We start from the raw sequence: 24,586 nt of genomic DNA, 5'->3' as shown, positions 1-24,586 counted from the left end.
CCCACCTGTCCTCCTTGTGCCACTCACTGCTCCTCCTGCATAAAGGGCAACCTGGACATGTACATGGGGGGGGGCTGAGAGAGCAGTGAGGAGGTGTCCCTTCTCCCTACTGCCAAAACCCTTTCGAGACATTCCTGCTGCCATCTGGCCACATTTTATATTGCTCTGCCTTAAAATATGGTTGGTGCTCCGACCCCCCCCCTTCCCGTGTGTTCAGACTATGGCATCGGTGGCAATCCAAGGCAGCCCAAAGAGGCAGAGTTGCCATCAACGTGATAAATAAAAACCCTTTCTGCAAGAAAAAGATGACTTCGGTCCTGCACAATTAAATCTGTCCAAGCCAAGGTCTCGCAGACTAGCTTTGGGACTCTGATATCCCACAGATCATTCAACAGCTATCAGAATATATGCAAAGCAATATCGGCTCTTTACTGTCTAGCCTAGAGTAAAATAGATTCATAGTTTTATATTTAACAAGGAAAATGAAGATGAGTCACAAAGTACGTTTTGTCTAAATACAAAAAAGGGTTTGCAAATATTTGCAGTTTGAAAGGCATTTTAATAAAAGTTTGCTGAAACACTTCTACAGTTTTCTTTGTGCATATTTTAAAGAATGCCTGCATATCATTCATAACATAATAATACATTACTGCAGAGAACATACAGTATTCTTGTATTAAAATGTCAAATACTTTGATTTGGATCAGTCATTTTGTCAAAGAAAATGCAGTAGGGAAGAAAATAACCGTGAAAAATACCACGTGTCTTCTATTTGCCAGTTAAATATTTTGAGCATCAGAGCAGAGAGGGGTCCGCTAACTCCAGTCGGTTATAAACACCCTTAGAAAATGGGGGTTTTTTAAGGCAACCAAGTGAACTAAAAAAAAAAAATCATTGTACTTTATCTTCTTGAGTGTTAGACATTAGTTTTCTTCTCAAAGGGTGGGTCTTGGCTAGTTTCTCACAAGGCCTTGATAGAATGTCCTGTACTCTTTCTTGGTAAGCTCTCTCTGCTGCTAGACCCGATTCATATTCTCGCTGCTTCTCTTCTTCCTCAGCATCACGGGCCTGTTGTCGATAGGCAATTTGAGCCCGGAGCTGCTCTTGGTATTCTTTTGCTTCCTTTACTCTTCTGGAAATGACATACGAATAGCTTATTTATGAGGTGCGGGTAAAAAAAATAATCATCTTTATTATTATTATTTAATCTGCTAGCATTCAACCTCAGACCAAAGAACCATTCAAAACTCCTTTTAGGTGTTAAGAGTAACTACCACTCTAACCAAATGCTACATGCTAACCTTACATTCGTTGGAGAATGAACTGCATTCTGTTGTATGTTATAAAGCAGATTGCAAAATCAGTGCCTAACAAAAAATAAAAAGAGCAAGAACAACCCCCTGCAATCAGCACGCCTTCCCTGCCCCTCACTGTGACAGTGAGAGGACAGAGAATGAGAGTGTCAGGTCCCAGGTGACTCTTTGCTAGCTCAGGCTCACTGCTGCGGCAGCCTTACACCCCATCTCCACTCGCTCATTCCGAAGATAACAAGTGACTGCCAACGGGGAAGGCAGGGTGCAGGCTCCTGCTGCGGCCTTGTACTAATATTCTAGGAAATGGCTGTCAGAAGAAATCATTCCTCCATTCTACCTCGAGACTCATACTTTCACTACCCTCTGGAACAGCAGTGGAAGCCTACCTACATGCTCAGGCATACAGACGCTTAAAATGCCAACAGTCTAGTCAAGACCTGTGCGCTAACGCCACGCAGTTGAACCACGCAGCACTTACTGACACCACTTTATGCCATCTTTGCCAAGTGAAGCACATCCAAAACGAAGCCCGGCATGTTTCCCTCAGAAGGGCGAGATTTCTGCCACATCCAGGAGATTGTTACCAATAAAGCCGTCAGAGAACACAACAGATACTGGCTCTGGAAGGAGCTACTCGTTTACCTCCCATGGACTGGTGTGGAGAAAGGGCGGGAGTACAAGAGGGAAACTGAGTAAGTGAAATAAGGCCCTTTGCCCTGGGCTTCGCCTGACACCCAGAGGAACGTTTCAGCTACTGCGTATAACTATATTCTCACCCTGAGGAACTGTAAGGTAAGGAGAGCCCAGTGCAGCTGGGTTACGTGTGGTAGTCTGGTATTCTTGGTGGCTGACTATATAATTGTTTAAGGGATGTGTGTGGGTGGAGTTTAGCAATAAGCCTGAACACACTAGTTCTCCTAGGTAAGTAACGAACTAACCTTTCATTAACCCTCCTCCCCAGACCTCTGCCACTCGTAATAACAGCTCAGAGCGTGAGGGGATGTATTTAATAAACACGATCGATGTAAGTCACATGATGGTCCAAAAAGACCAAAACAAGGATGTGTAATGAAACACCATTATTTGTATGATGAGATCAGAATCAGTGATTTAATACCGATTGCAATATAACAGGGCTACTATTGAGCAGTTCGGAGCTGATAGGCTGCATGGTGGCAGAGCCTCTCTGAACAGAAGAAAGCCCACGCAGCGCTCCAAGTTATCCGAAAATGAGAATTCGACTACTCACAAGTTTAAAAGATTGACCTGCCATGAAATGAACCGATGGCATAAGAGAAAAATACCTTGCATATTTTTCTTCTTCTGTATGTTTGAGTTCTGTGATTGCTTCAGCTAATAACTTCCTCTCTTGAGCAAGTTCTTCCTGCTCCTTTGCATTTCTCTGCACTGAAAAAAAAAACCCAACAAACCAAACTTTTAGATGGTAACAGCACTGCTAAGCTTGAAGGGGCAGTGAGACTGTATTTGAGCCAAGTAGCCTAAATAGCAAGCCTGAGTTTTGTTGCTTCTGAAAAGGCACACAAACAATGGCAAGTGTATTCTCAGCTTATTTGTTTTTCCACCCACTCAGATTAGAAAATATTTCACATTCAGAACTTCATAATAATAACAACAACAACAACAACAACATAATTAATAATAATGACTGCTTGCTCATGCAATCCTTACTTTACTAGGCTTTGCTCTGGTGATAGCAATGGGAAATTAGTGTAAGGAATGTCTGTAGGAGTAAAGTTTCAGAAGCAGATTCAGAGACGGTAGCATTGTTGCCCACTCAACCATACAGCCTGTGCATGCTGGGCCAGATGGTCTTCCCAAAAGCAGTTCGTTGTACTGCCTCTGCCTTTGCCAAGACTTGCATTCATGCGGTAGGTTTGGTGCACAGACAGCGAGCTGTTATTACTTACACTTCTCCTCCATCTGCAGTTGTCTTGTATCCAGGACATCTTTCAGTAGCTGCTTTCTAGCCTCCTTTTCTAATCGCGTTTGCTCAGCCTTCTTGGCCCAAACCTTCGCCGCTTCTTCTTTGAGGAGTTTGTCCACTTCTTTTTCTCGCTCTCTCTCCTCCTCCAGCTGTTGAGCCAGGTGTGCCAGGTAAGTCTGTTGCTCCTTGAACAGCTCCTGCTGCAAACACACAGACATTTGCAGATCTGAGTAAACGAGTTCAAAAAAGCTTTTCAAAAACGTGAAGAGAAGTGGTGGTTTGCAGCCAGTGTGGGAACTGGGAGCCTAGAGCTCCATCCCAAACCCTGCCATGGGAAAGAGCTGTGCAGGATCTTCTTCCTGGCCAGTCAACAGTGCCTGGACAACAGTGTAAGAGCAGGACAAATACAGAGTGATCCCTTCCCCCATAGCAGCTCAGCTGCCTACAACACAGACATTTTACAAACTTTCCACAGCTGACCAGGCTACTTCATCATCTGCATTACAAGCCTTGGGATCCAATAAATAGAATAATAAATATCACCTCCTCTAATTTTGTGCCAAGGTCTAACAGTAAGTTTTTACAACTTACCTAACCTACACGAGCTTCAAAGTACCTTGAGCAGAGTAATGAATGCAGATCCCTGCTCTTTCAAAGTTATCTTGAGACCCATTTTCACCCTGAAGTTGGACAGTCTACTCATTTTAAATTTAGGAAGTGACAGACACATCCATGGTTTCATGGCATCTCCAAGATACTTAATGTGAGGTTTTGCATCTATATATCCAGCTATTAAAGATTTAAAACCGCTTCTTATTATAAATGAATTAGAATAAGTTAAATATTCACTTTCCTCTGCAGTTACAAACATTTATTAAATCAGGTCCATGAAACAAAAAAAAAAAAATGGTTTTCTAACCTCCATTACGTCCATGCAGTATACGGATGAAAAAGCTCGGGTGATTTATACACAACGAGATCAGCACAGAGGGACAAGATTTCAGGATTTCCTGAGAGCCCCCTTCTTTTGTCTAGGCTGGTAGCCTTGCTGATTGCAACGCATGCTTTAAAGTACTCTCTGAGGTTTTAACAGATAATGGGCTTCTTCAGAGAAGTAGGGTGCTGGCAGGAGGAGAAGCAACAGGCTATGCAACAAAAGAATCAACTTGTTCAGAGAAAAGGGCTTGTGTCTGATCGCATTTATACCGTGCAGTTCACTAAGGGCCGCAAAATTAGTCTAGATGAGGTATTGCCCCACAACTTCACAATGAACACCTCTAGTCCTTACTTTTCTTTTTGTTTTCTCCTCAGTGTCTTCCTGGGGTTCCTGAAGAGATTTTTCTAAGATCTTCATCTCTAGGGCAAGTTCACCTTGTTTTTCTTCATTAAGACGATTCTTCTTGTCCCGTGCTGCACTGAGCAACGTATCCCTGCATTCCTTCTGTTTCTGTAGTTTCTCCATCTGAAGTTGTTCATTTTCTAGCTTAAGCAGTTGCTGCTGTTCTTCCTACAACGGTAGAAATAGCCAGCTTGTAAAAGTCATTGCATAACTTCAAACTAAGTGATGACTAGAATTAGTTAAATTGGAACATTGAAGAGCAAAGATAAATATTTAAAGCCTTTCTTACTGACATTAGAAAATTAGTGTCATCCATTAGACCTGTTAAAGCATGAACATTTTAGCATATCATTCATTAGAATTCAGGATTTTTCTCTTTAATTATCACATGCACTTCAATACCAAAACACCGGAATGCCCGATGTACTCCAAATAGTTCAAGTGGATAGTCAGAGTCATCTCTTTAGAGAAATGGGTATCGTTGCAGCACGTATGATCTATATCCAAGTCTTCACACGCAGCCATAACCACTAACCGATAACAGAGCCATGTGTTCCTCCTGTTTCTGCATATATTAACTGTCCTGTGTCTGTGCCGGATGTTCAGAGCACTGCATCTCTAGCGGGCGTAAGGTTGCACAAAGTAATTGTATCCTTATATTCTGATGGGCAGCTACTGAATTTCCATGGCTTCAAACCGTTCCACTTTATATTGGAAAGGACAGGAAAATGGACAGTAAAGTTGAGTTCTTGAGAGAAACAATGTAAAATAGCAAATGTATATTCAAGATCGAACAGGTATATGTATATTCAAGATTATTTAGCCAAAAGAAAAAGAAATCCCAAAGCAGCATCAATAAAGTAACTTCGCATAATTCCTGAACATCCTGCATTTGAATAAGCTTACAAGCACTCATAGTTGTAAAACAGTATGTGGCCATCATTAGCTTATCTACAGGTCTCAGAAACAATGCCTCAGCTGTCTTGAAGATACACAGGTTTTTGATAACCTGTTTTTAAACTAAATGTGTCTTCTGTAATGTCAATAAATATTCTAACATGCATCAGCAGGTTTGCCATAAACAACGTGTCTAATCTTCCCCATACGGAAGTACAAGCTGCACCTCCTAAGGAGCATAACTTGTTATGCTGGACATAAAGCACCCACTGACTCTTCCAGTGTTTCAAAAAAGCCAAAGCTGACTCTGCTATCTTCCTGAACGGCCAAATCCACTTTCAGAAGCTGGTAAACAGCTTTGAAACTCAGTATATATTACTTGAGCCACTAAGTAAGCCAAAAAACTTTGAACAGTAAAGAAGGAAAGGAGGTGGAAATAGCTAGCAGTCCACTGGGCAAGCTGGCACACGTCTTAGGCTGAATTCTGATGTCAGTGAAGTTGTATGAGAGCAGCTGAGGATGGGATCCATGGTGCTTACTCTGTGAAAGTTTATACGACGGGGTGACACAACATTGCAAATGTACAAAGAAATCATTACCAACCATCCATCTGCAAGCCAAGACCAAAGTGCTACAGCAGAAACTTGTCTAGCACTTGTTATTCTGGCTGTAGTCTCACATGATTTCCATCACTTCAAGATATCACAATTCTTTATGGGAGAAAAAAAAAAAAGACAGAGGGGGATGAAGGAAGCTAATGTAGGTAACAGCTAATTAAAAAAGGTAATGCAAAAATTGCTGTCTCCGTTTTGTCATCCAGCCTGAGATATCTTGATGCACACATATGGTCTATCGTGGCAAAGGTGCAAGTTTTGCTTCCCTAAACAATCTATTTCCATTGCAACAACCAGAAGAAACCATTATACACAGAGACACTTAGCCGTCCATAGCATGTCCTTCGCCCAGATGAAACCCCTGATCATTATAGGCTACCAGCTCTGTACTGAAAAACTTGTAATGAGGCCATCTGTCACATCCCTCTTCTGCTGAAAAAGGATTACATCCCATTTTCAATACAGAAACTCTCCTTTATGGACCCTTTGAAGAAAGCTTTTTTCCAGACACTAAACCACTTTACCAGAAATTTATCTTCTTGACGGAGCCCAAGGCAGCTGTCTTCAGGGGAAGCTACAAAGTCTTCTATTCTAACAGCATTTTTCTGAAAAGGCCGGTTAAGTAGAAGTGTTCTTTGCCTGGGAGGTTTGGCAGTGCCTTAAAAGTTGTTACAAGAAAGTAATTTTATTCTGCATGGTTTTTAAATAAGTGAAACATTACAGTCTAGCTTGGAATAAGGACTCCACTGTTTTACAGCCAGGCTTTTCAGAGCTTTAGATTAATTATTGTCATTATTTTTAAAAAGTAGTGGAGTATATATCTTGCCAACATCAGCCTCCAGTGCCTACAGACTCAGTCGCTACATGTAAATAGCTGCAAAATGAAGACTGAGTCTGAACCAGCCTCCCATAACTCACAAAGTCAACACTGTGAACTAGCAAGCCCCACCAGAGCCAGCACAACTACAGCAAGCCTACACTGGAGAGAGATAAGGGGGGGGGAGGGGGGAAGGGTAGTGGCCAAAGAGTTGGGCCAAGGTAGCCAAACGCCTTCCGCGATGTGACACCCACCAGCAGCCAGCGCTAATAGGCAAGAAAGCTTAGGCACTGCTTGCTAATGTTAAAAAAAAGAATGGACATAGATTCTGAAATTCAGTCAGCTGGGGCATAAGCAGTTGGGATTTTTCATATAAGTGTGTCTCCTCATGTATGTGTCAGGGTCCCGAGTGCACCAACGGGCTCTGCAACCTCCCCGCAGGGGCTTGGCTGCCTGCGCTCACAGCCAGCCCCGACGTGAGCCTGGGATCGGAGAGCTGGGAAAGAGCGGTGTGAGAAAGGGCTGAGAGGAGACACTTGGGAGCTGCAGTTAGGCTCAGTCTCTCGCCCTTGGTGCCTACGTGAGCTATGCTGCAGGTACGCCTGTGCCTGAGGTCGATCCTGATCCAGACCTGCTGACTTGACTTGCTGGCTTCATGTTGGACTTCACCACTGCAGACCTGCCCAGCAGTTTGGACTGTTAGATTACCCCGGTTACTGTCAGCAGACCTGCTCGGCTTGTTCCTTCGGGTACTGTGGGACTCTTGTCGGGGAGGACAGCATACTTGCCTGCCCTGCTGTCACCTTCAGCTCCTGGCTCGCCTTCCCTTCTGGGAGCAGCACACTCTTGCTGCTTCCTCCCAGTGCACTTACTGTGATGATTAAACATACGTATCATGGTCTGAGATCTGGTGTTACGCATTACAGCTGGGACACAAGACCCTCTAGCTAACTCGCAGGAAACTGGAAATGAGAAAATTGAAAAGATGTCTGGCAAAAGCTTAAAAACATTTCCATTTCCCACAAAGGCTCCGAGAGGCTTTGAATGCCAAAATCCTTTACAATGCTAAGTTTCAAAAGATGTATTTCCCTCTAAACAGGAATGCATTTGCCACAGCTCTGGAAAAGAGGCTTAGCATAATAGGACAGTCTCAGATACTAATGGAATCAGTGAAGATACAAATAAGGTATGGGTTAATCTAAATGTCTAGTAAGCCTATCATTAGGAGGGCCTTATACACAACCCTGAATTCAGAATGATACGGAAATTACCAGCAATCGAGCCTCTTCTTCCTTCAGCCGCTTCGCCTCCTCTTTGTGAGCACTGAGCACCGCTACCTGGGCACTGAGCGCATTCAGGATTTCCCGATTCTGCTCTGCTGACTTCTGCATCTCCACCGCCTCTCGCTTTTCCTTAGCCAGCCTATCCTCTTTCCAAAGCTCTGCAAACATCTGCTCCTCCTTCTCCTGTTGCTTTTTCAATTCCTCCTTCAGAGCTAGCTGGGCCAGCCGGTCTTCACACAATTCCTTCTGATGCTTCTTCATCCACTGTACACGAAGCTCCTCGCATTGTTCTCTGAAAGGCAACATAAAAGTTAAAAATAAAGTCTGAAAATAATAAGCAGGTCTGGAGGTGTGTGATGGATGGAGGCTCTCAGCTCATAACTACTCGGAGGACTACGGCTCAGGATGCCACATTCTACATCTGGTCTGACACTGACCCCTTGTGAGGCCTAAGGAATCACCGAGAGCCCGATTTGATGGAGATTTTGACCTTAATCAGTTGAAGAGCAGGTCCTATATTTGCACTTGTAAAAATAATATATATACACATGCACAACACAAATATTTTATATATACAAGGTGTTTGTTATATATGCAGTTGGAACATGCATTGTGTGCAGTTTCTTTTATATATATATAATATTTCTAACATATAAACCACATGCACACTACTCTTGTTCAAACATGTAGGTTGCTCTTTATTCAAATGAAGACTTAAAATAGGTTTACTAGTCACTTGAAAGCTCATTCATATTCAGAAAATACTCTGAGAGCGGAAATTTAGGTTACACAGTTGAACAGGAACCACTAGAAATTTATTAGTTTTTTTAATGAAGTTTTGCGGGATAATTCAGAAAAGTTGCAATAAAAGCCTGGAGGAGCTAGAAAGTCAAACAAGTAATACAGCTTTCAATTTTCATTTACTCGCTGCAATTGAGTTGCATATAAGCAGATACTTATCTTCAGTTGAAGAACACACCACTATTTAGAGATCCTGCTTTTATTTTTACAAAAAAAGCACTACTGAGATCCACATATGCTATCAAACAATATTTAATTTGAACAATATACAAGCATTTTAATTCTGTTCTATAACCAGGATGTAGATTTTCGTAAAATCAAAATGTGAAACTAGCAGACAATGGTGAAGATCTACAAGCGTTAAGGATCTGTAAGCTGTGATAGACACACATGAATGCTGTGAAGTAAAAAGATATCTCACAATTTCACGCTGAATGAAACCATCTTCTACAGATTATTGCAGTGCTGTTTAGGAATTCATAGCAGACATCATAAGATATCATTGACTGAGTCTTGAACCACTGCATGACAGCAGTAGTTACCTGTACAATGTGAAATACTATTACTTTATACAATGTTTAGCTGACAATCCTGTGTAGCAAAAACATTAAATATTCATCAAGCAACTATCTCATAGTACTATCATTCTCCACATCAGGATAGTTACTTAATTTTCATAACCACAGCAATGAAACAAAATCTGAATGAATTCCATTGCCTAAGATTTTTTTTTTAAACTTAAAACTAAGTTTGCCAGCACTAAAGATAGATATTTGGTGGTTTGCTTTTTCATGCTCTGTGGCTTTGCTAAGGATCTGTCTACGTAAAGTCTTCACTTTTCTAAATGATTCCCAAGTCCAATAGCTGCTGTCTCCATCTAAACCCGCCTCTATATTCCCTGACCTGGGTTTCGGGTATAGAATTAATAAGAGCACTATTCTCTATCTGGGGCCATGGGTTCACACCTCCACAGAGGCTACAGAAATGATGCAAATTTGGCCTCTCCCTGAGGTCAACTGCTATATCCACTGGCAACGAGGCAAATGGGGAGAGAGTTTAGTAACACAGGATGTGACCGGTAGTCTATAACTCATTTCTGCCCTAAAACTAGTAAGATTATGCTCTAGAATAGTGGCTTCTTTACTTGACAGCACTCCTTCATCACCTCCCGCTAACAAGCCCAGAACGAGCGCAGCTCCTGGTATCATTAATATGTGGCTGAGGCAACTACCAGCATGTAATAATTACGCATTGGCTTACAAGATCTTCCGAAGCTTTACCAATAAAACTCCATGCTAAGCCAGCCTAATAAAAATTACTTAGGGCTTATAAACCACAAAGAGCGTTTCCCCGAATAGCCCTCCTCCAGTTCAGAACCAGCTGAACAAGCTGCCGACAGACAGAAAAAGCGACAGTGCCAAAAGCCAGCCTGACCCTGTTCTCAGTGCCACAGCGAGAGCCATCCAACCAGCCAAACTTACAGTGGAGCGGTGCAAAACCAGAGCTGTGACTGCAGAGGGGAAGGATTGCTACACCTCACTCTCCCTTGGTGCTGCAGGAGTGAGATACAGCCAAAGAACACAATGCTTGACCTGTAATTTCATGCAGAAGCAGAGGTCTCGCCACATTGTCTTCCTGTCGGCATTCACTGTTTGCTGCCTCACATTTCAGCTGTAAGCTTCTGGGGCCAAGGGCATCTCTCTTCATCCTCTACCTATAAAGCACCTAATGCCCTGGAGGCAGTGGTGAAAGGTGCTAAGCGCTATACACAAATGATAAAAGGGAAAGCAGTGCCATGAAAACAAAATTCTCGTTTTACTTGATACCCAGAAGTCATTTCTAGCCTCTTAACTGTTCCTGACTGAGAAGAAACAACAGTAATCTGCCAAGTCCCCTTTCATCAACATCAAGTCTCCCTAAGAGAAAGCCTCCCACACTTAGCACTTTTCTCCCCCAATCCTAGGACACGCCACATCCTCTAACCAAATGTTGCGCTCTTCCCTGAGAGTTGGGCTTGTATCCTCTAAAGGAGAAACTGTCCCTGGAACAAGGAACAATCCTTAGCTCAGGTCCTCAGAAGAGAAGGGCGAGTAAACACAGGAACGAAGGGGCAGACGCCAGCGTAGGCTAGTGAAAAGGGATGGCTGTTTTACTTCCTTGTATGAGACGGGAACCTTCTGACTACTCATCCACTGGTTGTCCCAACAACAAAAGCAGAGAGCAGCACAGCGATGTGCGTGCCGTGAGCCACGGCACACTCCAAGAGGTGCCCCTGCCTTCAAGGAGGTCAAACATACTACGTCATCGCCGGTTTTCTTACATTTTAACACCGGGATCTATCTTCCAACTCCTGGGTAGGAGTTAGTGGTGATTAAAGACTACAGTACTAATTCAGTATTCACAAAAAACATATTTCTCAAATGTTCTGAGGGAAACATGCCACTATTAAGATTTGAAAACTTACACCATTAGAAATAACTGTATTACCTTAACACAATGGGTTCAAAGTTCTCTCAGCAGAGAAGGAATAAAGACTTAGTTATTCTTTTTCATGATTATAAACTAATCTGAATTTAATTGAATTCTCAGAGGGGAAGAGAAGTTAAATAAAAGTTCGGCATGATTAGAATTTTAATAGAAAATAACCCTGTAATTGCTCGATTTCATCAAAATAATTCCTTCAAAGCAGCTTTTCCAGCAACCTATAAACATCTGCTCCCCCAGATGGCTGTTTTTCTTCCTCACTTTGCTATCCTAAGCTTCTTAACATCAAAATTGTGCCTGTATGTAGCCACTTCCCAAAGACAGAAACTGCATTTTTTCCCCCTCCCCCAACAGTTATTTATTCATTTTACAGCTGCAGTACAAAGCTGCTGTGATAACAACATCCTCTGTATGGATGCTTCTGATGTTATCACAAGAAAGAGGATGTAATATGTGGTTTATGCAAATTTTAAGACATTGCAATTTTCTTTAAAGACACCAATGACGAACGTGCCCTCGGGCTAGAACTGGCTTTCATACAAGTTGTAGCCCTTCATGAAAATGAATTCCAGCAGGGCTCTGGTGGTCCGAGGACCGTGCCCTCTGTCACCTTGCGATGAAGGACTGTTCCTGGCTAACATTGCTACTGAGAAGCTGTTAAATCTACATCCTCAGGCTACAGCTCCAAACCCAGCCCACATGGCTGATAAAAGAGCTGCCTTTTAGTACTCTGGAATAATGTACTGGAGCGCTGTGCGCTATAGGTGCTCCTATACCTCAGGTTTGAGAATTGATACCTGCAAAAGAGTGGAGCGTCTTGCTTAAAGTTAAAAGAAATATAAAGAAGTCTGTATTAGGTTTCAGAAAGACATTCAAAATAGTTGTAAACTCACAGGCAAAGAGAAAATCATGTGCATATCCACCTGTTACTGAAAGGACCTCCCAGGGCTCCTCTGGGTGGAGACCGTTGCTCTAGGGCACAAAGTGGGGTGTGCAAGACAATCCATTGGGGCACGGGAAGAAAATATGTTTTGTACCATTAATAAACACTATTTTTATTTTTCATGTTATTTATTTCATCTTTACCTCACCCTCTTTTAATTTCTGTTTTTGCATCTGTTTTATAATGTACCTAATATACTAGATATATTATTATATAATATACCTGCTCTGCACGGAGCAGGATGGTTTAGGAGGAAGAGTAACAGCTAACAGCAGGGGGAGGAAAAGATTTGGGGCTACTTAAAGACAAATACATGCAGATTCAGATATTAGAAGTTACTAATCTGATCAGAATCGATCGCCACAGTAACGACTTCCTTTCTCATTGGAGAAGGACAGAGAAGAAAAGATTTTAAAATATTACTAAGCATATAGATGAAGAAAGATACCTGTCTTTCGAAGGAGAGATCAACAGACAAGGTGAACTGTTGTCAGCTGGTGTTATTAAAGTTTTGGGTTTTTTATAGGGACCTTAATTTAAAAGTAGAAAGAGACAGAGCTAGAGGAACAGAGGGAAGAGCTGGCTATGGAAATGTATTTCCATTACATCAGGATACTCAAAGAGAAAGACTCTGTGCACTGTAGGATGAAGATTCATTTGCAAAGATACTCAGATTGCCACTCACAACAGCTGTGAAGAAAGATGATTCCACTGCCTCTAAATCCTCTGAAGAACTGCAGCCAGCAGAACGCCACCAGTAAAGCTCCAGTGGTATGAATATTGCCTAGATCCAAAAGCAGACTGGGAAAGGTAGAAGGATGATGGGAACGGTCCCATGAGACTGAGCGAACCATATCTCAATAGGGTTGTACTGGGAAAAAAAGAGGACCTGAGACATTAAGACAGGCAACTGCAGCATGAAAGTCCAAGTATGTATCACCAGATGATGAGATTCACTGGTGGGATTCATTTTGCAATTAAAATATCTAAAATTAGGCATCTGAACAGGAATCCACATGTGAGCTAAATTCCCATTCTAATTAATGAGAACCTAATTAATGCAGTCAGTGGAGGCTAGGGTGCAGTTCAACTGGCAGACCAGTATATGCCTACTTGAGGATGACATTAGGTTCCTTTAACTGTCCTGACCTCAATGAGGATCTACTGAGTAGAACACGATTTCAGATTCCCAGTGAATATAGATACCAACACTTAGACACCTACCTTTAGGTGTCTAAACCACAAGCCGAATCCCTTCTCCTTAGCATGTAAGACAAGCTACAAGTACAAAATAAAAGGCACTCCAGCAGCGTCTCCTCTAAACAATTTTAGACATGAATTTCAACCACTTTGCATGAAGGGTAGAGAACAAACTAGGAACTGTAAATTGGAGGGCCATATTTTAAAGCCAGCATGTGAATTTAGAAGTGCACACACTGCCTTAACACCTGTCTCAGTCAATAAACCCCACATTTATCTGTGAAAGTAGTTAATTAGAGTTTATGCACAAGTGAAAGCAAGTGTTGATTTTTATCCCCAGCCTCTGCACACTGAGAAGCAGGTGTTGTGGATTTCCACAGCACTGTGGGAGGCTGGGAAGAGACACTTCAAATGATTACAATTAAGTTACATTAATATTATTTTCATCCCTTCCTCAGAAAACCAGATTTCCAAGAATTGAACAAGTCAGATTTCATGCCAAGGCCTCAGGGCTTGACAAGCACCTGCAAATCTTAATGACTTCAAAAGATGCTGACAAGCTCCGTATCTAGGAAGACCTGGCACAGAACTTCAGGCTGCATTAAAACCTTAGCTTTGGCTGGTACTCTTGAAAAGTACGCAATAAATAAAAACACTGACTTTTTGGACAATCTTAACTTTTCAAGAATCTTTCATGTATTAGCTTAATAAGCATGATTTAGGCCAAATTAACCTTCCATGAACCCTTTTCACTCCAATAGTATAAAGCTGAAATAGAACTATGCGCCAGAACAAAGAATTACAAAAACAGCTGACTTGGCAGGTGAAAGTGCAGGGATGCTCATACAGGACAAGGAGTTTCGCGCTACACTTGGAAGAATGTTTTCATGGTATCTCAACACTTAAATCAACTAACGGAGGCAGTACAGTTCTCTGTACCTGTTGCCTTCATCTCTATTGAAAAAGCATTGCAAATTTGGATCCCTGGTTGAAATTCACCCCCTTCATCGAAAGTCAGAAAAACACTATACTCTGCTCCACTGCATGCAACGTAGCTGAGGCCTTTCAACTTCTGGCAAAGCTCATATGCCTCTATCCAAACCACCTTCTTTTTTTTGTTTGTTTGTTTTATCATTTCAATCACATTCATCTTTCCTTCCTCAGTTTATTATTGCCACCTTCTTGTTAAATTGCCTCTTTGTATTTACTTCACCCAAATTCTATTTTGTAAGATACCTGAATTGCTGCTCTCGTTTTTCAGCCACCAGCTGTTGTCTCTCTTTTTCTCTCTTCTCTTCCAGTAATTTTGCTTGCTTCCTCATTTTCTCTTGTTTCTCCAGTACCGTTTCTTTAAGTGACTCCATCTCAGCTAAGTACCTACTTTCCTCTGCCTCCAGAAGCTCACGAAGCCTGTAATGAAAACATTTAAATAAAAGCTAAAACAATCCTTCCGTTGAAGGATGAAGTTCAAGTTTATTTGTTATGAGTGCAAAATGGGTACCGGGCTCCTTTCAACGCTTCTTGCAAATGCCAAAGAAAGGAACAACCAAGGGAACATCAAATTTTAACTTGGGGATCGCTCCTGTTGTGCCCACAGAGGGGATCTTACAGCACAACATGAGTGATTCTGTCCTGGCACGATTTAAGCTCCTTATCTTACAAATCCGCTTCCAATGCTGCTTAACAACTTCAGTCCCCCATTAAGCAAATTCTTCTAATTTCCAGACTACATTTGTCACCAGCTGATATCCATTTGATCTTGACCTATTGTTATCCTTCAGCATAATCCCTCCCTGGTATTTACCCACCCTTCTCTATGCAGCTATAATTGTATCTTCTCTCAAACTACCTTTTGTTATTTTAGCATCACTCCGTAAACCACCTCATCCTGAAAGATCTTTGATGAGAAAATTATGTCAAGTTGGCAATTTTTAAACACACCACCCTTTACCTCTCTATTAATCCTAGCAGTAAGAAACCTGGGGTTTAAGGAATCCAGAGACTCACTAATTCCAGCCCTAATGCCACAGCGGCCTCTGGGAAGTCACTCTCACTTTTACGCAACGGGATGCCCCTGCTACTGCGTGAGCAATAGTGCCATGGACCTACGCTGGCACTGCTGGTGGGAGTTACAGGAGCAAAGCCAAAGACCTACTAATTCTGGAAACTGAATTGCACTCTCTTCACCATGTACCGAGCCGAGTCTCCCTGCTAAGACAGCATGGGGATCTTAAGCAGCTAAATAAACACAAACCCCTTGAGGTTCAACAAAAATCCTGCACCTGGGGAGGAATTACCCCATGCATTGGTACACGCTGGCGGCCGTCTGGCTGGAAAGCGGCTCTGCAGAAAATGACTTGGGGGGGGGGGATCCTGGCAGACAAGCTGAACATAAGCCAGCAACGCACCCTTGCGGCAAAGAAGGCCAACAGCATCTTGGGCTGCATGGGGAAGAGCACTGCCAGCAGGTCAAAGGGAGGTGATCCTTCCTCTCAGCTCTGATGAGATCTCATCCGGAGTGCTGGGTCGAACCCTGGGCTCCCCAGTGCAAGAAAGATACAGACTTAGTGGAAGGGCCACGAAGATGATTAAGGGACTGGAGCATCTCTCCTACAGGGAGAACCTCTCCTAAAGACCTCTCTCTCCTGAGAGAGCTGGCACTGTTCAGCCTGGAGAAGAGAAGGTTCAGGGAGATCTTACAATGTATATAAATACCTGAAGGGAGGGAACGCAGAAACGGGAGAAGCTTCTTCTCAGTAGTGCCCAGTGACAGGACAAGAGGCAATGGGCACAAATTAAAACATGTGAAATTCCACCTGAACATAAGAAAACACTTTTTTTTTCCTTTACTGTGAGGGTGGTCAAATACTGGAACAGGTTGCCCACAGAGATGGTGGAATCTCCATGCGTGGAGATAAGCAAAACTCAACAGAGTCCTGGGCAACCTGCTCTAGGTGAGCCTGCTTGAGCAAGGGGCTTGAACTAGATATCAGGAGGTTCCTTCCAACCTCAGTGATTCTGTGCCATTGATGTACAACTCCTGTCCTATGAAGATACATCAGACCGGGACACCAAACTGACGACTTTCACAGCTCCAAAGTCACTTTAAAGAAAAGTGGAACTGAGAAATTAAACTATACGATTTTTTTTTTCCTAAGAACAACACAGCACAATTCTGTTCTTTACAAGACAGCAATAAGCCTCATCTTTACTATTTTTGACAGGCTTCTGACAAATTTTCATTTCTTTCAACTGCCTGTGCTGCAAAGTATTACTTGTAGGACCTAAACATTAACTTAACAAGGTTGCAACAAAACCCTCAGTTACACCCAACAATTAGAGCTTCTGACACTTTTATCAAAGTACTCTTCATTCTCTTTAAAAAAAAAATATCAAGCAACGAAAGTGCCATACTACTACTTTTATCTCGCATTTGACAGACAAGGCTCTAAATGCCGCCTAAACTGTACTAGTTACTGTGTTTGAATACGTATCTCTAGTGATTGGCTCAGTGGCTAGTACTAGCAACAAGAGCCCAAAGGCTACTGTTTGCTCAGCGTTGCTGCTTGACCGCCAGTTAAGCACGCCTATGCTTTCTGTTACGATGAATAACGAATACCATGCCGCAACGCGCAGCGTAATGTACAGAGCTGAGCTCAGCCGAGTGTTTTTCCCATAATCATTCCTCTAAGCACAGAGTTCAGTTGAAAACAGTAGGGCAGATATTGGTATTAGCTACTTGTTTGCTACCTCTCCCGTCTCTCATCAGTCCCTGCCAGATACTCCTGCACTGTCGCGTCCACCTTTCTCCGCACGACGCTGTGCAGCCATTTTTGTTCGCTGCGTTGCTGCCACTCATAGACGGTGCGATGCTGGTTGTACAGCTTTAAGAAATCGGCATATTCGAGGAGTTCCTTTTCTTTCTGTCTGCGGGCCAAGACAAAAGCTTCACTTGTTTGTTCTTTAGGAGGCTTGGCTCTCTGTAAGAGAAAGCGTGTTATCAGTGGTGAAAATGTAATCAGCTATTCTGCGGTGGTTTTTTTTATAGTTGAATTGATGACCAAATAAGCACGTAACACCAAATGATGAGAGTTCAGGCTAATTAGGGGTCAATCCCGACAAGCCTCACCTTGAGGAGCACCACACCAGTACGGGAGCATGAAATGGCTTCAGGTGCCAGCACTTGTCTGTGGCCCCGGCTGCGGTTTACGCCTTACCCTATTCACCCGAGGGGATGGTTATGGCCCGCTTTACGCACACCGAACAAGCGTTCTCACCGCGGGTAACCTCCGGCCGCCTCCCTCTCCGGCACAGCTCCCCGGGGCTCCGAGCGCCTCCTCGCACGCTGCCGCACCCCACCGCGCACACGCGGGGCCCGCGTCCCCGCAAAGGAGCGACCTCGCCCCGCGCGGGTACAGTCGGACCGGCTCCCCCGGGGACCCGCAACGGACGGCGGCGGGTCCTCCCGAGGCCCTCAACCCGCACCGCGACGGGCTCCGCCGGGAACCCCACCCCGCACCGCTCCCGGCTCCTCTCAGAGGGCCCTGCCCCAACCGGCACCGGGTTGGGGTGCCCGCCCCAAGGACCCCGCACCGCCCGGGAGCTGAGTGGACCCCACCCGCGCCGGCGCCGTCCCTCACCAGCGCCAAGGAGTGCGGGACCGGCCCGGTCACCTCCCGCGGCCGCCGCCGCCGCGCCTCCATAGCCGCGGCCGTGCCAGCGAGCGGGGCCTCCCCCGACGCGTCGCCCGTTGCTATAGCAACGCACGGCGGCGGAAGTGACCTCATGACGCCGGGGCCGCGCGCGCGGCAACCCCGTCCGGCGCAAGCGCAGAAGGGAAGTGCGGGGGGGTTTGGGGTGGTGGTGGGGGGAAGCGGTCGCGCGGTGTTGCGCATGCGTAGCCTGCGCGGGAGGGCTGAGGGAGGAGGTGGGGCTGTCATGGCGCCGGGAGGGGGGCCCGGCCCCGGCCCCGGCCCCGGCCCCGGCCCGCACACGCTGCGCCAGCGCTGCCGGGCCGCAGCCACCGCGGGGCAGGCGTGTGGGCGCTGAGCTGTGGAGCCGCGGGTCCTCCGAGGGTGACGGAGCACACAAGGGCCCCGTCCCTGCCGCGCGTCAGTCAGGGCCCCCCAGGGCCCAGCCCCCTGGTGCCCCCCGTCAGTGTAACGTTACCTCGCTGCGAAGTGCCTTTGGCGTCTGGTGGGAGCAGAGGCCGGCACAGATGGGCACAAGAGTGAAAAAGTTTTGAGTTAATGAGGGCGTGAAAGGAAGATCCGAGTTTAATGGCGAGAATGGGTTCCCTGTGCCCGCAGGTGGCTGCGTGGACCCCACTGCGCGGGACGGGCAGCCCACCCCCCCCCCCCGTCCCCCCCTGTAGAGGCCGCCTCTGGTACGTGTCCTGCCGTTGGACAGGCTCCGGAGCTGCCCGGGGTGGAGGAAAATGGGAAGTAAAACATTGGCCGTGGATCAGCGATGGCTTCAAGTTCACTGCCCCCAAAGGAGTCACAGGAAAAAGCCGTTGCTGAAGCTTTGAAGCCCGGGAACGCAGATACTGCCACGAACTTTGCTTTCTTGCAGGATCGTCAGGACTTGGCTGATAAGTTGAAAAAAATGATCCAAAGGAAGAAAGGTCAATGTTTAAAGTTGACTGTAAAGCTTGTTCTCATTCCATTGCAATTTGCAGTGCAATTACTTCAGGTATCGGCGATGGGATCGTTGCACGATCAAACAAAGCTGTATGATACGCAGCATTTACACACTGCAGTATGTGTTCTGCCACCGCGGTAGTGCTTGAACTGGGATCTCTTGAGTTTATTTCAGTAGAGACTTACACTGTCATCCTATTGTGACTTAGTCTTTGGGATGTTTGGGAGAGGGAGACAACTTCACTGCTGGGAACTGTGGCTTTTCCCCCTGAAAACTCGTATTTAAGTGTTGGGAGGGCTGAATTTCTTGGTATAGTACAGTTTTGCCTAATATTTTATGGGGTGTTTAACGGGAAATGTTGCCTCAGTCTTAACATTTACACAAAACCACAGGTCAGTTTTATGTATAATGAATAAATATAGACAGTGTACAAACGTGCAGCACTTCCATCTAAAAAAATACAAGGGGTGCCTGGATCTTCCAATCCTCCTATTAATGTTTTTTGTGACGACCCTCCACCAGCTTTGAAAAGATTTCCTCCTGAAAAAGCTAATGTTAGTCCAAAGGCACGACGGATGTCTTGTGACTTTGAGCTTATTTTACATTAACGTTAGATGAAAAAACAGGTTCTCCTTAACTTATATGCCAAAGGGGATCCTGGTCGCTGCGTTGCTCTCCAGGGTTTCCTCACTGGGGGAATATATATAGGATATATATAGCATATGGTCTGTCCTGGGTTTGCTGGCTTGGATTCTCCTTCCTGAAGCCTCTCTCTAAGGAACAGCCAAGGAACTTTCCAGGAAAAAGCCCCACTTGACACTCGGGTGTCAACAACTGCACAAAAGTCAGAGCTTTAGATGTGGGCCGAGGTTTCAAACCGCTTTAAATGGAGTGCAGCCAGCCACAAAAAGGGTTGGAGTCGCCTTCTCCTCTCTCTCCCCGTTCAGACAGGTCAGCACAAAGATACAGCTCATGTAGCTAAACCCTAGTAACAGGGTGACGTGGCTCCTTGGGCTTGACCTGCCTTGGCTCAGCTGCAAGAACGCTAGCGTCGGCACGAGGGAAGGGCTGGGAATGAGCGAAGTGATGAGTTAAAGCAACTCGGCAAAGCAGGGCCATTTTTTCAGGAGCAAAACCTGTGGTGGGAAAATCCGGCCAGGACAGTAGAGCCTTTCTGCTCTTCAAGGAAGTGTAAGAAGTTGGCTGATAATCAGCTGGTGAACAATTCCCCCTTTTCTTTGTACAAAAGCAACCTTTTACTTCTTCTTCCAGAAGAAAAATTAACTGACTTTAAGGGAACCAAAGTCACCCCCACCACTCTTAAAGGACAAAACTTTTCCTGCAGTGGCTGCCTATTCCTTTTGTGCGGGATCGTGGTGGCTGCATGAGCCAGCACTTGGGCACACCTGGTCACTTCCTTCTACAGGATCTAAAGTCTTTCACCCCCCCAGAGATGCCCGGGGCTTCCCAGGCTGGGCGTCTGAGAAGTTGCCAGTTCCTCTCTGGTTCTGAATTCCCCCCGGGGTTTCCTCGCCGGTCACACTCCAGACCGTTTCAGGTTCCTCCGGTCATGCTCCCTTCTAATCCTTCCTGCCAGCGCCTTCAGGTAATCTTCAAAATACCTGCTTAGGGAAATCATGACTCCTGGTTTTTATGTCTTTTGGGTACTTTTATTCATTTTTTGGAAGGATTTGCTGTTTGCTCAGATCCACGTGACTGGCTGAGTGAGGTATAGGGATAGGAGAGTCACACAAACATGCCTCCATTGACATGCTTCGCGTGAGTAGCAGAGCTCAGAATTTATGCTAACGTACGTTAAAAATACAAGTTAAAAATAAAGCCTTTCCTTCAGCCGTGTGTCACAGCCGATACCTGCCAGCTGGCACCTTGTGTCTTGGTGCGGAGCCCCAGCTGCAGCAGGAATGTGCCGTTTCCCCCGAGAAAGCAGCCTCACGTCTTGGCTCTCACCTCTCACCTTCGTGATTAATTTGAATTTGCACTGGTAGTAAGTTCTGCAGCCTTAGAGTCCTGCAGATGTTTTCATCGTGCAGCTGTAAGCGGCGTTGACTAGCGGCGTTCTTCGGGGTCGTCTGTAATAAAGCACGTGTTTCTGTTGCAGCCATGTGTCTCCCCATGGAACTGCGTGGCAGCAAGACGCAAGCTTCTGGTGTTGGCGCATCATTGGGAGATGAGTAATTCTTAATGTTTAATCAACGCTGAGCTTCGTGTGAGCGCTGAGAAGTTTTGAGCTGGAGCCCAGGAGTCGCTGGTCAGCTTTCAAATATTAGGAGCTGAAAAGACACCTGTGAACTTTCTGAGTGAATAAAGGAGCCAGCTGATGGGACGGGTCTACGTTTGGCCTTGGCTGGTGGTATCAGCTGTGGGCACGGGTTGTGCTTGGTCGTTGTGGTTTAAACGTAGAAGTGCAAGGACCAGAGTCCTTCCCCGACCGCGTCTGAGCCAGACGCTATCAGGCAAATGCTCTTTTTCACCCCCAACCCGCACAGCGGAAGGGAGTGGGAGAGAAGGTCAGCTGCTCTCCTCTCTCCACACCCACGGGCAAGTAGAGTAGATGTTACTCTCCTTTCTTTCTCTCAACCTTGAAAGGGCAAAGAGTAACCACAAAAAGGGAGCACAGCTTGAAGGAGGGGTGAATAATCCCAGCATGAAAAGATCATCATGAACACGGACAGTGTATCTTAGGGCTGTCCCAGAAGCACATTTACACAGTTTGGTGGATCCGGCCATTGAAACTGCACTTATTTCTGAAAAGCTGCCTGTGGTCCTTCCCTACCTCCCTGCCCCAAGAGCTGACCCGCCAATGCTCTGCTCAGCAACCTTCTCCTCCTTCTCCTCCCTGCACGCTCCAGGTTTGACTGAGAAGGCTCTGTCCTCCTGCCCGGGCTTGCCGGTACGCGGTGCTGCCAGTATTCCTGTCCCTCTGGAGCTACTGGTTTAAGTCCTGTGCTGGACACAGCCCCAGAGCCTCATCTGGTTTTAGGTGCCAACCTTTCACTGGGATCCAGAGACCAAAACATCTTCGAGTTGCTTTAGCCGTATCTTGTAACTACAGTGAAATATCACAGGAGAGCTAACCGGGCATCTTTCAGGGTTTCGTCACCTACGTCCTACCTGGCTGTCCTCGGTCACCACGTCCGCAAGTGGGGTAAGAACGGTGGTGTGGTCAAAATTCCCCTCCCAGCAAATCAGGGTTGACGGAGCGGAGCGGAGCGTGGGGCTTGAAATGGCTGCCAGTCACAGCTTCGGGGTCAGTGCAGTGTTTCCTATAGTACCTGCTCAGCAGAGTACTGAAGTACGGTAGAAATCAAATTCTGTGTCTAGCGCTATGGCAAGGTCTAAACTGCAAACCCTCACACGTGAGCGCTCCAGTGAACGCAGCCGCCGTGGCGGGATCTCTGATGGCGTGGGATGGAGAGCCATGTAGAGTCCTTGCCTTCCTGATTAAACTCCGTGCGGGAACAATTTCCCTACTGTAAAAATGAGAAAATGTGAATATTTGTTGCTGGGAAACACATTTTTTCACGACTCGGACAAGAACTGAGTGTGTAACCCAGCTGGAGTATTTAAAGAGGAACTGAAAGTATTTGAGTTTTTCAAACTTCACTTTTTGCTAATTTTGTGATCTCCATAAAAGATTATGTCAATGTTTTTAGCTAAAAAGCTACCTCTGCTCACCGTAAGCTTTCCTTCCCATTATTTTTACATAAGTCTCTTCATGAGATTCAAACGATTCTGAGAAATAAGATCATGTACTATGAAAGGTGCTTCTGCGTCATCCTCACATGCCAATCACAGGAGACTGATTTTCTGTCCCCATTGCACCGCCGGTCACCAAAACGTCCGGCACTATCGGCAGCCGGCACAGCGGAAAGCGGGGATAAAGGGTTAGAGTCAACGGGAGAATGAGGAGAGGACAGGTTACGCTGAGGTTTTATAAACTGGTGAATCTCAAATGAACTTTGTGTGATGGACTTCACCCTAGAGGACTTAAAAAGTGTTTCCAGCCATCTCAGAGCTGTTTGCGGGGGGGGGGTTGGGAGGGAGGCGAGGTGCTGGCAGGCTGAGAAAGGGGGAATAAAGGCTCCATTTTAAAAAAAAAAAAAAAAAAAAGGAAGGGCTTGGAAATTACAAGCCAATTAACTTCAGTTCCTGAAAAACAACATCAAAGAGACCATGGACTAAGTAATTGGGAAATCATTCGTAAGCAACTAAGAAGAAAACACGGAGATGAATACCAGCCAACGCGGATTTGTCAAGGACGAATGGTTTCACTTTAATCTCATTTCCTTCTGTGATGGGTAACAGGCCTCGCGGGGAAAGAAGCAATAAATATCATATGATAAGGCTTTTAACGCCTCCCCGCACCCCACAGCGGCTTCATCCCCACTGCCCGTCAGGAGCGATCCCCAGCCCGGGGACAGTCACCCGCGGTTTGCTGTCACCTGGGCTTCTGCACCCGCCTCTCGTGGGTTTTAATTTCAGTAATAACCCGGAGGAGAGAATAGAGAATTTAAATCCGGAGGGCCCGTGGAGGTGGCGAGGGCTAGGACTGGGGTAGGGACGGAGTTTCCAAACGACCTCGAGGATTTGGAGGAAAGGGCTGAACAATCCGTTGTGGCGCAGAAAGGACAAGGGCAGGGTCGCCCACCCGGGCAGGAATAATCGGGAGAAGCGGATGGGGAACAGCTGGCTCAGAAGCGGTTCCTTCGGCAGAAGTAGATCTGCAGCAATAGATGATCACAAGCTGGAAGTGAGTCCAGCAACGCCACGGCGCTGCAGAAGAGGCCAGAGGGGTTCAGCATCCTCTTCGGCACAGCTAAACCCTCGGGGAACACGCTCCCCATTTTTAGGCACTTCAAGAAAAATGAGGCTCAGTGGGAGAGAATCAGGTCTGGAAAATACCAGAGCTGACAAGTGGTTTAGTCCAGCGGGAAGAAAACTGAAAAAGAGATCTTTTCGGATACGTGGTCTGATGTGCGGAAGGGAATTTTTATCTTTACATCATTGATGCCTGGTGGATAAGGGAAAACGTAAAGATCCTTTTCCTACCAAACGTTACGGCTTCCAGTGCAAACGGTTGAGCTTACATGTCGCAAAACAGGCAATAAATAAATCGGCGGGAGACCTGTTGTTTTCCCAACATGTTTCCTAAACCAAATTCAGACTAAAACCAAACAAACCCACCCAATTCATCCAGGGCAAAAGGTCCCAAGGCAGACAGCAGCTCTGGAAACCGAGCCTCCTTTTAGGCTATCTTTCTGTTACCGTGTTAGATACTTTTAATTT

The 24,586-nt window shown here is 45.5% G+C and overlaps 1 protein-coding gene across 2 annotated transcripts; it reads right to left on the bottom strand.

The window, feature by feature from the left end:
- Nucleotides 1–593: 593 nt before the first annotated feature.
- LOC143172072 (cilia- and flagella-associated protein 53-like) lies at nucleotides 594–18,354 on the bottom strand. 2 transcript variants are annotated; one of them, XM_076361314.1, is made up of 8 exons: nucleotides 18,277–18,354; nucleotides 17,387–17,616; nucleotides 14,873–15,046; nucleotides 8,197–8,500; nucleotides 4,547–4,765; nucleotides 3,242–3,458; nucleotides 2,618–2,720; nucleotides 594–1,132 (listed from the first exon to the last, which is right to left on the bottom strand). In XM_076361314.1, exons 1-8 carry the CDS (start codon nucleotides 18,337–18,339, stop codon nucleotides 892–894), a joined length of 1,551 nt encoding a protein of 516 aa, XP_076217429.1. In that variant the 5' UTR covers nucleotides 18,340–18,354; the 3' UTR covers nucleotides 594–891. The 2 variants fall into 2 exon arrangements, with proteins under 2 accessions (XP_076217429.1, XP_076217428.1); XM_076361313.1 differs by having other exon boundaries at nucleotides 3,242–3,455; nucleotides 18,277–18,341.
- Nucleotides 18,355–24,586: the final 6,232 nt, after the last annotated feature.

This window comes from Aptenodytes patagonicus, chromosome W, assembly GCF_965638725.1.
Source record: "Aptenodytes patagonicus chromosome W, bAptPat1.pri.cur, whole genome shotgun sequence".
In the NCBI taxonomy this organism is placed as follows: domain Eukaryota; kingdom Metazoa; phylum Chordata; class Aves; order Sphenisciformes; family Spheniscidae; genus Aptenodytes; species Aptenodytes patagonicus.
Note: the sequence above shows the minus strand (reverse complement) of the source record. Positions and strands in the feature narration are given on the sequence as shown.